This window comes from Felis catus, chromosome A2 (genome assembly GCF_018350175.1).
Source record: "Felis catus isolate Fca126 chromosome A2, F.catus_Fca126_mat1.0, whole genome shotgun sequence".
NCBI classification, from domain to species: Eukaryota; Metazoa; Chordata; class Mammalia; order Carnivora; family Felidae; genus Felis; species Felis catus.
The window spans coordinates 55535983-55551796 of NC_058369.1; the positions used below are offsets into that span (position 1 = coordinate 55535983).

Genomic DNA, 15814 nt, shown 5'->3' on the forward strand with positions numbered 1-15814 from the left:
CTTCTGAGCCTCAGTTTCCTCACTGATAAATCAAGGTGTTACTCACGTGGGATGGGTGCAGGAAGAGCCCACGGATGGATGCAGTGTAACATGGCCTCTCACCTTGAGAGTCTGAGATTTTAAGATTCTGGAATCCTTTTCTACCTTCTCCCTGCCATCAAAACTGGCTCTTAGCTTAGCAAGCCATCTCACTTGAATGGGTCTTATAAATTATTTGTTGATAGGTTTTAACTGATAACCTAATGGCATCTCTTGACAGAAATAAAGGCATTTTGATAAGCATCCATGCCTTAAGCCAAAAGAATCTCTCTTAACCGTGGGCTTCCGGATTCAACGAGGAGCCAGGAAGAGAGGTGGGTGGGGCTGAGAAAGGACACTTGGGTCCAGAATCCCAGTTGTGGCCAGTTTGTAGGTGGGTGGCCTCAGTGAATCACTTTTACCTCTCAGAGCGTCGGTTTCCTCATCTGTAAAATTGTGGACAGTGACGTCTACCGATAGGGCAGTTGGGAAACACGACACAGAGAGCCAAGTATGGGCCTAGCACATAGTAGGTGCTCAACAAATGTTACTTTCAGGCCTTCTCCCTGAACCCAAAACCCCCCTCAAAAACCCCAGCTTCTGGCTAACTCTGTGCTGGTATCTTGGAGGAAGTAGGCTGAATGGGCTGAGTTCACCACTGTTCCCCACCCTCCTGTCAGACCTTCTCCGAACCTTTCAGTCGGGGTTGTTTTCCTAAGGAATAGGTGAGCAGACTTTCCCAAATTGCCTAGCCGGGAGCCTGGCAAATAAGCCCTAAAAAAAAGTTGTTGGCCACCGTTTGAAGCTTTCATTCATTCATTCATTCATTCATTCATTCATGCAATGAAATTTACCGAGTACCTACTATGTGTCAGGCCCTGGGGACCCAATGGGGAACATGACAGAGTGCTTACCTTCAAGGAAATTATATTCCAGTGGGGGGATGGGAGTGGTAGGTGTGTGAGGAACAGACAATAAGCAAATCAATCTAAAATGGCAGGAGGGCTATGTAAAAAAACCAAATGGGGGGGAGGGGAGTTTTCTTTCTGTATCTCCCAACAGTGTGCCTGTAATTTTATCAATTATAATGTCTGCAATACTCACTGCAGTTTATTTAAGCACCAGCTTTGTGCTAGGTGAGACATATTTCTTCCTACAGAGTAGGTGACACGAACAGGTGTGGAAATGGAGACGAAGAGAGGTTAAGTGACTCGTGCAAGGTCATCCAGCTCCTGGCGGGGTTGAAATTGGAAACAGACCTGCTCCTTCATTCATCCCTCACGCATTATGGGGGGGGGGGTTGTAAACAATGGAAGCAAGACAGATGTGGTCACTGTCGCCTTGTGAACCTGCAGTTTGGCTGGGCAGGCAGACATGGCTGGCTCAACCCCACCCACTTGCCTCTGTGTGAGGCTGTCTTATCCTTCGGGGCATTATGGAGCACAGTGAGGCAAAATGGGACCTGGGGGTAATAATAACAAAAACAACAACGATGCTTGGCATTTACTGAACACTTACTACATGCCTGGCTCTGTACTCAGCCCCTTCCCTCGTTCTGTGGTTCAGTCTGCTCAGTAGCCCATGATACCTAGATGCTGTCATTATGCCCATTTCACAGAAGAAACAACAGAGGCTTAAAGCGGTTAACAGGCCTGACGTTAGATACGCAGGTAGCCTGATGCACAGGCCAGTTTCCTCAGTGGTCAGATGGGGGGTGGGGGAGAAAGGGAGGGGGGATCAGGCAGTGCCAGTCTAATGTAGGTGGGCAAGGCCCACATCAAGGTCAATGGCAGGGCTCACAGTGACCCTTTAGCACCCCAAGGCATTGGGGTTGAGCAGCCAGTACTTGGGCCCCTGGGAACTCTTAAGCCACAATTTTCACTTTTCAGGGGCAGTGGGTGCTGAGGTAAGAGCCAGCTTGGCGGGGAGGGGCAGGCCATGGCCCATGATGGGACTTCATTGTGGAGCGGGGAGAGGGGGTGGGGTCCACCTTGAACTTAGGGGAGTTAATTGTGTGGGGGTTCAACTGCCCTTCCCCAACCTAAGTGGATGTACCTGGGAACAGAAGCCGTGTTTAGTTCGTTGTCTGCCCCTCACCACCTGCATTGGTGTGCGCTGCTCAGGGGGCTCAGAGGGACCAGGGGCAGATCACCTGCACTGCACACAAAATTACCACAAAGGACGCTGGTCCCACCCCTCCCCACCCTGCCCCTGGCCCCGCCTCCAGGGAGGAGTCTGGGAGAAGGGCAAGTCTCAGATGACGGGCCTGGCTCCCCCCTCCCCCCCCCCCCCCCCCCCCCCCCCGCCTTCCTCAATTTGCATACTCCATTCTTGGTCTGATAAAGGGGACACAGTCTCCTTTCAGCTGCTGCGGCACCTCTGGCCATTTAATCCCTGGGGACAGACTTGATCTATATGGGGTGTCTGGAGGCCAAGTCAGCAGCTCAGCTCTGTTGCCCACCCATTGGGTGGCCCCAGGGCAAGCCAGACCTTTCTCTTGGCCTCGTTTTCTTCAACCATAAATGAAGATCAGCGTTGCCTCCTACTCTTTACCTCCTCAACCTCTCATAAAGAACTGTTACTTGGGTAAGGGGCATTAAGGAATCTGAAATCATTGTTGCACTATATGCTAACTAACTTGGATGTAAATTTAAAAAATAATAAATTAAAAAAAAACTGTTACTACCGTCATGAATAGAAATCGTAATAAATCTAGTATCTGGGCCCCTTTCTCATACCAGGCTCTGTGCTAAATGTTTTATCTTTGTTAGTGTTTCTAATCCTCTCAGCTACCCTAAGAAAGTGGGTGGTTGCCGTCCCTATTTTATAGTGGAGGAACTGGAGCACAGAGAGGTTAGGTGACTCACCTGAGGTCACACAGCTGGGAAGTGGTGGAAGGGGAATGACCCCCATCCTGTTCTCTTTATGCTCTCCATCTCATTACTCTTTCCTTTGGTGTCACTGAGGGTCTAATCTCACTGTTGGCTGAATCTAGTATATTATTTCCTCGTGTGTTTCATACTCTCCTGTGAGCTGGTGCCTGGCAGCTTTATCTTTGCTTCTCGAGGGGTCTTAGGGAATGACCGGCCTGGGGCCAGTCTTCCCCCTTGACTTGGGAACCCCTGAGCATGCAGAAGGACAAGTCTGAGCCATATCTCGAAGGCAGGGACAAGGCTCCCAGTTTCCAGGATTCTGATGTCCTCACCCCTTACCTTCCCACCTCCTGTGCTGCCTCAGGTAGCCTGTTTATTGTCCTGCTTTGCTGGGTGTGTGTGCGTGAGCAGCGACTTTCCCAGCGTGCCCTCTCTGCAATTCTGTCCATCAAGTAGTAGCTCCTTTCCAATGTCCTGCCCCTCTGGGACCCAGGGCCTGATCACCAGGCCTTGAGGCCTTAATTCATGAGCTCCCTTTTCTGCAGAGCCCAGCGACACAAGATGGCCACATCCCATGCCTACTCGCCCTGCTGGTGATCAGCTCTGTCCTCAACACACGGCCCCTATGGGTTCCCTTGCCTTCCTGTGAGCCCGGCCGCGCAGCGGACGATCTTACGCAGCATTTCTTAATTTCACAGAACGAAAGCGTTGTCAGGAATCCAGCCTGCCTGAGGTCCAGCCTGTGCATGTGCCCACACTGTGGCTGTCCCCTGTCCACGCTGGGGCTGTCCCCTGTCGATGCTCCCTTGTGCTCAGCGCTCTGCAGGGCACGTGTTACACACACACGGTTTCTAATACTAATGTGATCGATAAGGTGTGCAGGGTCAGGAACCTGGTAGGTGCTGAAATAATGCCTTTTTCCAGGTTCGAGCTTGAGGTACAGTGAAAAGGAGAGAGTGCCCAGTTTAGGGGTGTTTGGTGAGCCAGGCACTGGGCTAAGCAGGTCACCCCCACTCCTTTTCCTTCTGAGCAGCTCCTGTCAGGTAGGCACTGGCATCATCTGCATTTCACAAGCAGGGAGACTGAGGCTCAGAGAGGACAAGGAGCTTGCCTGAGTCACAGTCCGGAAGTGGTGGGGCTGGGATTGGAGGCGCTGTGTGAACAGGGGTGCCACGGACGGGCTGGCACGGGATGGCGGAGCAAAGCGCCCTGGTAGAGCGAAGCCATCTCTCGGGTGGGCAGGCCGACATCAGACAGTGGGAGAGCAGTGGCTGGGGATGGGGTGGGAGGCAGGCTCTTTGTGTCTCAGCAGCCCGGGTGGGCGAGGCCAGGAGGTGGATGCGGGGTGGATGGGGGAGGCATCTACCTGAGTGTGCATCAGTGTGACCTGAGGCCAGAAGCAGCTTGGAGGTTGCCTCACCCACTGCTGAGGTCACGTGCATCACAGCACCCTGGAACCCTCTCCCTGCCCCTTCATGACTGGTCAGCCCTGCCTCATCTGCCTGCTCTGGGTGTGGGGCCTCTTCCTCCAGGGAGCCCTCCCTGAACCACCCCACCCCACTGTGAGAGTGGACTTACTGAGGGCTCACTGGGGCTTCCCAGAGAGTGCCTGGGTTCATCTTCATTCCATACAGCAGATGCTGCTCTCGGACCCATTTTACAGATGGAAAGACTGAGGCTCAGAGAGGTTAAGGGGCAGGGTGACAGCGCTGCTGTGCTCCAGCTACTCAGGACCCTTTTACTCCCACTTAAAGCCCTAGCACCATCCTGCAGAGCCTTTGTAAATCCTTACAGGATTTATGCCATCTCCACGCAGCTGGGAAGACCTGTGGGAAAGGTGCCCCCCAAACACCCTCCCTCCACTGAACCTTCCTGTCCAGGCTCCTTCCTGCCCCTTTCCACCCTGACTGTGGGCAGTCCCCATCCCTTCCCTACACCTTGCCTTCTCTATCAGACTGATGATGCCTGAGGACACAGACACGAAGGGGCCAGGTCCCAGCCTTCTCTGGAGAGGCTCACAGTCTAGTGAGAGGACCATGGGGAAGAGGAGGGGATGGGCCTTATAGGCGACACACAGCCACGATAATAGGGACCACAGACGCAAGACCTGCTGTGTCAGGCAGGTGCCATGAGCCGGGCACGGAGTCGAGAGCTTGACACGGACAAACTCTTAACGTTCTCTGTCATTGCTCTGAGAAAGGCACGATGGCCATGTCCCCATTTTACAGCTGAGGAGACTGAGACACTGGGAGGAGTCGTCATTGGCTGAACGTCTCAGAGCCAGGGATTGACGGTCCTGGGATCTGAGCCCAGGCCTCTGGCTCCAGGGCCTGTGCACACTGGAGGTGTTTTAAGAAATGCCGCTTTGTAGTGTGTTGCCGTTAGTGTGCACACAGTTTACACGGCCACATCAAGTGTGGCGGGGAGTGGGTGGGAATCGACAGAGAGGTCCCCTCATCCAACCCTCCGGAAGCCGGACAACCCCTGCGCTGCCCAGCTGACACCCCAAGGGCATTCAGTGACAGGATTGAATGGGTGTGTGCATGCTGGCGGGTGTCGGGCATTGTCATCGGCCCCAGACGGAGCTTTCTCGGGGGTGAGGAACGGTAGGCACTCAGTCCGTCTTTGCAGAGCATTACAGTGAGCTCGGCTCCCCTTCTTATCCAGGCTGGCCTTCTCCCAGGGTGCCCCGGACTTGACCCCAGTCTCTCCACTCTTCTCCCTGCAGGGAGCCGGGAGGCTGCCTTCACGTACGCCATCATTGCCGCCGGTGTGGCCCACGCCATCACAGCTGCCTGTACCCAAGGCAACCTGAGTGACTGTGGCTGCGACAAGGAGAAGCAAGGCCAGTACCACCGGGACGAGGGCTGGAAGTGGGGTGGCTGTTCTGCCGACATCCGCTACGGCATCGGCTTCGCCAAGGTCTTTGTGGATGCCCGGGAGATCAAGCAGAATGCCCGGACTCTCATGAACTTACACAATAACGAGGCGGGCCGAAAGGTAGGCAGCCAGGGAGGGGAGCCGGGCGGCTCTGGCAGATGTGCTGTGAAACAGCTTATTCCTAACGGCTGGTGTTGGGTGTCTGGTGGTGAGCCCCAGGGCTCTGCCCTCAGCCTCATTCGGCTGGACTCTGTCGTCGATTTGCTGCTGGTCAGGATCTGGGTATGGCGTGAAGTGTGTCAGTTACTGGAGAGATTGAATAACCGAGTCTCTGGTAAAACAAACTGGATGGAACTTGGCAAGATGGAACAAGGGACGGATGTGATGTCTTATCCTTGGGCCCACAAAATCAGCTATACAGATCTCTGATTGTGGGGAGGAGGTGAGGTGAGTTCAGTAAGAATCATCCCTGTGGAGCAGCTGCCGGGGCCGCTGAAATGTCCTTGCTCACCTTAGTCAAGATATGGGTGACTGTTCTGTCTTTATTGCCTCCTGAGATCCTTCTGGATTCTGGGCTCAGCTTAGAAGAGAGTCAGGGATGTTTCGGAATGTTTCTAGTGGAGGTGCTGGGATTGAAAGGGGGCTGGACATCTCTTCCCACGAGGAGCTGGCTGTCCCAAGGCAAGGGGGCACATGGGTCTTCAGGCCCAGAGTACAGAGTGAGGGCCCATGGGTGGGTGGTGTCACAGAGAGGCAGGTCCTACCGGTGTGAGGACAAGCCACGGCCGTTGAGAAACAGATTGAGTTACCAAGAAAGTGAGCCCCCCGTCCCAAGAAGTATTCAAGCACAAGCAGCTTGACCAGGCATCTCGGGGCTCCCAAGTCAGTGCTGCCTGGCTTGGGTGCTGTCCCAGACAGAGGCCTGAGGTTGGGAGTGGTCTCTGTAAGTGCCTGTGAAGGCCACAGTGCTGGGAGCCCACGCTGGAGCCCCCAGGCCCAGGAGGTGCTGGGAGAGGAAAGTCTCTGGGGGCCGCTTGGAGCTCGATAGAGAAGCCTCTGTGAGACAGGGCAGATTGGGAGTGAGGGCTCCGTGCCACCTGGGTGGGGGATAGACCACCACAGTGACAGGACCTGTGCGGGCACTACAGGAGGCCACAGGAGCCGGGCAGGAACAGAAGTGACAACAACGAGGGAAACCGTGCACAGGGCTATGGCGAACCAAGGAGCCCAGCGTGGTTCCTGCCTGGTGTGGCTCTGTGGGAATGCGGCCCACTGTGGCCGGACCTTCCGATTTTACACTCAGATTTTTCTGTGCAGTCCCTTCGTTTTTAAGTCTGGGTGTTTAGAACTGGTAGTCACCGGTAGCTCTTAAAAAATACAGAAAAAGGTGAAAAGGAAGATGACCAGAGGCTCCAACACATACATCTCCTGGCAAAGTGTGGGCCGCAAGCTGCCCATTCAGGCGACAGATGGTTAAGGGGCACCAATCTTGTTCTGCCAGAGCCTGCTCGTCGGTCAGGTGGTCTTCTAGCTCTGGAGGCATCCGCTCACTTCATCCTCAAGGCATTCCTATGAATGGTCTTATCATGATCCCCATTTCCCAGGTTAGGTAACAAGCCGAGGTTCCCACAGCTAATGAGCAAGGTCAGAATTCGAACCCAGTGCTCCTAGCTCTCGAGCTGGCCACGCGCTGCCACGGCGTGGTGGTCGCAGCACGGGCTGGCAGCAGGCTGCCTGGGTTCGCGTTCTGGCTCTGTCGCTCCTTCCTTCACGAGAAGGAAGCAGAGCTGGCAGGAGTGTCCTCGGGGCTGAGGTGGAGAGGGAAAGAGACGGGGCAGGGGAGCACTTACCCCAGGGCCTGGCACCTAGGTGGTCCTCAGCACAGGCTGGGCATAATTACAAGTCGTGTGAGCATGTGTCATGGGAGAGGGAGTCTGTCTGGCAAGTGGCGGGGGTCACGCATGCACACCTTAGAGGGGAGCGAGCCCCCCTGGTGTGCAGAGGAGTGACACAGGCCAGCCGGGCCTGAAAGCAGGCCTCCCACTCTCTTCCTTCTCCTCTCCAGCCTCTTGCCACATCCTGTGTGTCAGAGCCTCCCAGGCTGCCAGGGTGAGTCACACAGGCCGAGCTGCTCACCTGGCCTGCCCCAGGATGATGTCCTGGGGTAAAGTGTAAGGCCCTGCCTATCCAGTCCTGTGGCTGGGAGTGCCTACCTATAGCCAGCACACCCCTCCAGGGTTCCCAGCTGCCCATTCCTCTATATTCCTGTGGTCAGATCACTCCTTATGGCTGGGGTCGCAGATCACAGGCTCCCTCCCGCCCTGGAAGCTGTCACTCCCTGGGGGTGGACAGAAGGAAGGCAAGTGGCTTCCCTCTCCTGGCCTCAGTTTCTTCACCTGTGCCTACCAGGTTGGGCCCCTGTGAGAACTGAAGGAGAGAAGTCCTAGCCTGGGGTAAGAAAGGACCTGTGTATATCACATGAGAGAGGGTTTTAGAAGCCATGTCACTGCAGCAGGTGTGAGGGCCATGGTTGCCGTTCCAGGCAGCTCTTGGGGGAAGCAGATGCTGGGAACTGTCAGAGATCAGAAAACCAACCTTGGTGGGCTTCCTGGAGGAGATGGGCCCCCAAATGAGTGAGGTTTGACTAAGCAAAGAAGAGAGATGAAGGTAACCCAGGTCTGCTGTATGGAGGGGGTGGCCAAAGGCCAGAGGTGGGGACTTGGGGTCAGTTTGGGGGTCATGGGTCCCTGAAGGGGTAACAGCCGCTGTTACCTGCAAGGTCACCTGCCACGTTAAGGAGTGAGAAGGGCCTTGCATTCTCCCCTCAGATCTTCCTGGGGCTGCCTTCTTCTTACTGGTCACCTTTCAGCTCAGATGTCCCCTCCTCAGAGAAGCTTCCCTTTCAATTCCTTCTTAGCCTTTTCTCAGATGCTGCCTTGTTCTGGAGCTTGCTCCCCTCCCTAGACCATAAATAAGCTTGATGAGGACAGAGACCCTGTGTGTCTCATTCACGGCCACACACCAGAGCCTGGCATACAGAGACCTGTATACGTACAGAGTGAATGGTTGAGCACCTCATGGTCACTGATGGTTCTGGAGCGGAGGAGGTACGAAAATCATAGAAACTGACCAGGGATGCAGAGTACAGCTTTGGGCAGCATCAGGAACAGGGTCTGGGAAGAGTGCAGGCTGGGTCCAACTTGATGTTTCTGAGCAGGAACAACTCTCACAGCTCAGGGAAACGCAGCTGAGGGGATACCCCCCATACCTACCAACTCCACTCTAGTTTGGGAGGACCCTTGAGGGTACCTTCCTGGAACAGCCATTTACCCTGACGCCATGTATTTTCCAGAGCCCGGAAGTAGAATTCAGGACTTCCTGTTGTACACGGGAATAGACCTGAGCACCCCTTTGTAGGGTGCATACTATTCAGGCAGAGCACAGAGGGAAGGCAGCTTTCCAGCCTAGCCCTGCGGTGGCCAGACTGTCACTCCCCGCTACAGGGCCCGCCAAGGGTCCAGGCACATATCTAAGTGGTCAGGAGCAAGGACAGCCACTTAGCTGGGGTTAGTAAGGCTCAGTGTATATCAGCTCAGGGTCCCATCTCTGTTTTAAGCCTCTGTTTCCCCATCTGTTAAATGGGGCCCTGATCCTCAATTTGTTCTGGACCCTCAGGTGCTGGTCAGGGCCTGGTGAGGGCCCCAGTGGGGAGATGCCCGCGGGATCCTGCAGGGTGCTATTTGTTATTCAAAGACATGGGGTCCCACCGCAGGACCTCCCCCACAGTAGGCTTCCGTGGGCCCCACACACAGCAGAGGTAGGGAGCTGACAGCAGAAAAGGGGCCAGCCCGCAGCCGCTCCTGACGGAGCATCTTGGAAAGGATCACAGATGTGTTTATCGCTGGCTCCCTTGCCCCTGCTGTGAGAAGACAAGACTCAACCCGACCACAGGCTCTGGGCTTGTTGGCAGCTGGTGAGAAGCAAAAGGAGGAGGAAGTCAGGGAAGGGTTATGTGTCCTAAGGGGCAGAGGTGGGGTGGCAGGCCCCGTGATGGGGGACCCAGGGCAGCCCACCGCCTCACCTGGCAGATGAGGGAGAATAAACGCCATGGGGCGTCCTGCCCTTACGGGTCTCCAGTTCGGGTCTGAGCCCGGGCAAAGCCAGTCACTCACCTGCAGATGTGGGCCTTGGGCCTGGGGAGGCAGGGGCACCGCTGCAGGCCTGCAGGGCTCCCCCCGCACTGTCTCATGAAGTTGTGCGGTCCTCGAATCAGAATGGTCAGGGGAGAAGCTAGAAATGGGGGTGCCAACAGCTCTTTTGGGAAGGTGATTTTAGAATTATAGTCTCTCCCTATTGGAAAATCAGGGGCATGATATTTTTGGAATGAAATCACAGACCACTCAGGTTGGGATTGTGGAACGTGAGGTTCACATGCTCACGTGTGGAGTTTGGAATCATAGGATCTTTGGTTGGGAGGGAGAGAGGCGTCAGAAGCGCTGGGCTGACATCTTTGGATGGCGGGATTTTTGTGGCTTTGCATGATTTATTTCCAGCCTTTTGGGGAGATGAACTAACCACAATTCTCGCCCTCAAGATGCTCAGTCTTGTGAGAGCGTCAGATAAGAGGAACAAAAAATAGGATTCTGGGCTACCCTCCACAGGAGAAATGCAATGCAGAAAGAAGAGGGAGTGGCTTCTTCTTGGAGAAGTCCGGAGACCTCTGGGAGGAAGAAGGGACTCCTTAGCAGGGCTTTGAAGGTTAAGTAGGAGTCCTCCAGGTGAACAAGGCAGGTGGGAAGAAGGAGGATAGTTCAGGCAGTGCAGGTGGCCGGTGAGGTGTTCTGTGTGTCCAGGGAGAGAGGGGTAATAGGCGATGAGGCTGCACAGGGGTGAGGACCAAATGCAGGGCCTTGAATGCCAGTTCAAGGAGTGAGACTTTCCCCTTCTGCAGGAGGTTCCTGAAGAGGCTTTGGTGGAGAAGTGTGTAGGCAGGTTTCTGTTCCTCTCTGGGACATAGTGTACAACAGAGTAAAGGGGGCAGGGCAGCAGCATGTGCCCAAACTCAGCAGGGGCCTCGGGAGAGTGGGGAGGGACAGCTGTTCAGGAAGCAGAATAGACAAGACCCACCTTGGGTTGTGTTTGGGATGGATGGGTGGACGCCTCTTCTCACTGGGATCAGGACCTGGGGCAGGGGGAGACCAGTGTCAGGGGAAATGATCAGGGTACCTTTGGGTGCTTTTGGGACTGGGAGACCCTGTGGCCTGCAAGTGGGGGTGCCCAGGGGTATCCTGGATGCCTAGATCTTAATTCTGGAGAGAGATCTTGTCTGGAGCCACTTCCTGGCAGCCACCAGCAGGAGGCAGTAACAGAAGCCCTGGCCTTTGGTAGGATTGCCCAGAGGGAGGATTCTAGTGGGAAAGCAGGAGAGCTGGGCATTTGCCTTTGGGAAGTGGGCATGGGGCAGGAGGACTATGGGGAGCCAAAGAGCAGTCCTGGAGGTGGAAGGAGAGCCAGGTGCGGGGGCCCTTCCAGAGACATTCCGCTGCACGTGTAGAATGCCCCTGTGGGGTTCAGAAAAGCCCAGCCTCTGCCAGGTGCCAGCTCTGGAACCCCAGCCAGGGGGATAGGAGACCGGCCTCTTGGAGCCTCCACAAACACATTGCACCTGGCGGGGCAGGCTGGTGAGGTCTTGCTGTGCACAGAGAGGGAAGTGTGCTGCAGCTCTGGGGCCTGGAGGGAGGGAGGGGCCCTCAGAGATCCCTTCCTGGGAGTGTGGTGACTGAGCCCCAGAGAGGCAGCCCCCAGGGATGGGGGCCCAGCTGGGATGGGGCTGGCCCTGCTGGAATGTGCTGCTTGCTCCGAGGGAGGTGAGCTCAGGGGGATGGAATGCCACTGGAGTGAGAAGTCACCTTCCAGTCCCTGCCCAGCCTCTTGCTCACGGGAGTGGTGTTGGGGGGGGGGGGGTCGGTCTTGTCCCTTCCTGCCCTGCCCCGTCTGGTCTGGGTGCTCCTGGGAGCTGGATTCCCACCCTGCCCTGGCTGCAGGCAGGCCTGTGAGTCAAGGGACACCAGAGACCTGGCCCCTGGCAGCTGGGCGGGGCCCAGATAAGGCTTACTCAGCTATGCTCCTCTCCGCAGTGCAGAGGGCCACTTGCATATTTGACCAGATAGAGTGCTCAGCGGTGGCACGTTGAGGGCCAGAGGAGGAGCCAAGCCCTACCTGGTCTGAAGCCGGCTGCCCAGGCAAGGCTGAGTCCTCCTGGGGCCACCATGCCCTCCATTTCTGCCCCAGATTCAGGAGCAGCTATGGGTTCTCACCTTCCCAGATGGAAAGGCTTCTATTCAGAATTGAGGCACATGGGCCAGTGGCAGCTTTGGGCCAATCTTGGCCTCCAGAGCTTCAGTCTCTTCCATGGTCTCAGAAAGGTCTTCCAGATCTGACATGTGGGGAAGGGGAGGACACAGGGTTCTTAGGACCAGTGGATACCAATTTTGTCTGAGGCCATGCATTCCTGGAATTTGCCAGTCTTGTTCCTGCCTCAGGGCCTTTGCGCATGCTCTTTCCTCATCTAGAATGCTCTTCCCTCAATCTTTGCATAACTAGCTCCTTCTATTCCTTCAGGCCTCTGCTCCCCTTCTCAGGGAGTCCCTCCCTGACTTTCCTCCCCTACATCTACTTCAGCTCTCTCTGGATACTACTCTGCTTTATTTTCTATGGAACACTTACCCCCATATGAAATTATCTTATTTACATAGCTCATTATGTCTTTATTGCCTGTCTTCTTCCACTTCAATGCCAGCACCGCAGGGTAGGGATGAGGTAAGTGCACAGGTGGGTTCTCTGTGCCTAGGACAGTGCCTGGCACATATTAAGTCCTCAAGAGATCTTTGCTGAGTGAATGAATGAAATGACAAGTATCTGCTCTTACCTTGGGGAATTTCCCAGGAATAAGATTGCCAGATAAAATACAAGACTCCCAGTTAAATTTGAATTTGAGATAACAAATAGTTTCTTGGTATGAGTATGTCCCAAATATTATGTGGGACATACTTATACCAAGAAACTATTGCTGTTTAACTCAAATTCAACTTTTACCGTGTTTCTTGTACTTTTAAGTACAAGTTTTTTATGCCGACATATTATAGATACACGTGCAGTTGCCCCAACACAGGAAGATACCGCGTACCTTTCCCCGGTTTTCCCTAACAGCTTGCAAAACTATGGTACGATATCACAAGCAGGATGCTGGCATCGATACAGTCATGGCATGGAACATTTCTCTGAGATAAATGCCCCAGAGTGCGAACGCTGGGGTGGATGGTAGTTGTCTGGTTAGCTTTGTAAGAAAGTGCATCCCCACCGGCGATGTACAGGGATCCAGTTACCCCGCGTCCTCACCAGCATTTGGCATTGCTGCTGGTGTTTACTGTTGCCATTTTGGTAGGCGTGACAGTGGTAAGGCCACCGACACACTGTGGCCTTAATGAGCGTTTCCCTAATAGCTAATGATGCTGCACATCTTTCCGTGTGTTTGTTTGCCATCCATATATCTTCTTCAGTGGAATGTTTTCATGTCTTGTGCCTGTTTATTTTTATTTTTGAGTCAAAAAAATTTTTTTAATATTTGCTTATTTTTGAGGGGGGAGCAGGGGAGGGGCAGAGAGAGAGGGAAACACAGAATCCAAAGCAGGCTCCAGGCTCCGAGCTGTCAGCACAGAGCCCTGTTCGGGGCTTGAACCCACGAACCGTGAGATCACGACCTGAGTTGAAGTCGGATGCTCAACCGACTGAGCCACCCAGGCGCCCCTCTTGTGCCCATTTTCTAATTAGGCTGTTTATGTTTGTACTGTTGAGTTTTGAGGTTTCTTTATACATTCTAGATGCTAGTCTTTTGTCAGACACATGTTTTGCAAATCGTTTTTTTCTCAGTGTCTGGCTTGTCTATCTGTCCTTGTCACAGGGTCTTTTCAGAGCAGTAAGCTTTTAACTTTGATCAGGTCCAATTTATCAGTTTTCCTTTTGTGGATAGTGCTTTTGCTAATGGGCTAAGAACTTACTGACCCCCAGTCCCAAAGTCTGTGATTTGTTTTTTTAATGAGCTAGTTGTTTTGAAATCAACAAAGGCTTCTTTGTTATTTTTAAAAAATGTATTTATTTATAATTGTAGTAAAATATACATAACATCACACCTACCATCCTAATCATTTTGAAATGTACAATTTGGCGGTGTAAGTCCAACAGCACGGAGCCCGACACAGGGCTCAAACTCGTGAACCACGTGAGATCATGACCTGAACGGAAATCAAGAGTCAGCCACTTAAGGAACAGAGCCACCCAGGGGCCCCTCTCTGTGGCTATTTAACTTTCAATTAATTACAAACAAATAAAAGTAAACGTTCAGTTCCTCAGTCCACATTTCAAGTGCTGGGGGGCCACATGTGTCTCATGACTGCCGTCTCAGACGGTTTCATCTTTTCAGGGAGGTCTGTTGGACAGCACCCATCAGCTTGGGGGAGCAGTGGGCGCAGATATTGGTGTTGTTATTAAGGGGACTCGGGAAGGTCTTGGCAGCAGTGGGAGCGAATCCGTTCACCTCTGGGCCCCTAGCCAGCCCAAGGGGTTCTCAAATAGTGGCCATCTGATTTCTCTTGGAAGGAATTCTCAGTGTGGCTGCTGGCCCTTCAGCCAGGGGGCTCATTTGAAACCGAAGTGAAGTGGGGAGGGGGCCCTGAGGGGCCTCCCAAGTGGGGTGAAGCCGAGGGGGCTCAATTTCACCGTGGTGAGACCTAGTCAGAAGGCGCCCACCAGGGACAATCGCTGCCTTTGTCCTCAGGAGGGGGACTGGGGTTCCTGGGTGTTATCAAATCTGCTGGGATGAAGGGAGGGGGAGCCAAGTGCTGGTGGGGGAGACAGGGAGGGGAGGGGCAGGAGTGGTCTTAGAGGGGAGGAGGGAGGAGTGGGGTGGGGCCCAGCGAGATGGGGGAGCAGGCGGGTCACTTTCCCTAATTCTGAAAGCTTGCATGTCCTTTGAGGAGAAACCCAGGTGCCTGTGTGTCCTGAAAAAGGGCTCCTTGCCTGAGAAATGGGCTTCTTTAAATCATGACCTTGCAGCGTGCCGTAGAGTTGCAAATAACCAACACTGCTCACAGCAGCCAGTGCTTGCTGTGTCCCAGCACTCTGTCTAAGGGAGTTAATCTGTTTCACTGGCCTAACAACCTTGGGAGATGGGGGGGGGGGATCCTTGTTAACCCCATTCCACAGTAGGGCAGCTGAGGTCCAGGCAATGACTTGAGCAGCATCTCAGGCTCCTGGGAAGTCCCAGAGGTAGCAGAATGAGTTACCTCATCTCAGGGTCTCCCTGGATGTTGGGGGTAGGACCAGGCTCTGGGCCAGGAGGGTGCAGGCAGTGTGAGCCCAGCACTCAGCTGCTCTGTGCTCCCCTCTCAAGGCCTGATGTAACACGTGCCCGCCCATTCCAGGTGCTCTCCGTAAATGATCTCACAGGGAAGGGCCTGTGTTGTCACTCCCATTTCACAGATGTGGAAAACTGAGGCACGGATCAGTTAAGTGGTACACTGAGGTTGCTGAGGTAGAAAGCATCTGAGTCAGGATTCCCTCCCGGCCATCTGCCTTTGTAGCCTGTGTTCTATGCAGCCTCTTCTCATCCTGCAGTAATGTATATATATAGTTGTGTGTGTGTACTATATATGTATATACACACATACGTGTTTATATATACATAATATGTGTGTGTACATGTATGTATTTGAGGGAGGGGGAGCCTAGAGGATTGGTTGTATTACAAAGTAATAATTCTAACAAGAACATTGGTAAAACACTTTATAATTTGCAAAACCTTTCTTTGACACTTTGATGGCCAAGGCTTGAAACGCTCTTCCAAGGGAGTGGTGAAATTGTGCCCATTTTGCAGGTGAAGCGATTGAGGCTCTGGCTGGGTGCCACGCAGTTTGCTGGGAGGGTTGCTCTGTGGGTAGCTATTCTCCCCTGGGCTTTGAGGCTCCTGGCAGGGTGCGGGGAGGCAG

At 53.9% G+C, this 15814-nt stretch overlaps 1 protein-coding gene across 3 annotated transcripts in view; it reads left to right on the forward strand.

Annotated features, from left to right (window-relative positions):
- Positions 1–15814, forward strand: part of WNT7A (Wnt family member 7A) — an 83417-nt gene that overhangs the window by 34010 nt on the left and 33593 nt on the right. For all 3 annotated transcript variants that reach the window (XM_045052003.1, XM_045052002.1, XM_011280231.4), the window contains exon 3: positions 5620–5891. In XM_045052003.1, the coding sequence (XP_044907938.1) occupies positions 5620–5891 (272 nt within the window). The remainder of the gene's footprint in view (positions 1–5619; positions 5892–15814) is intronic.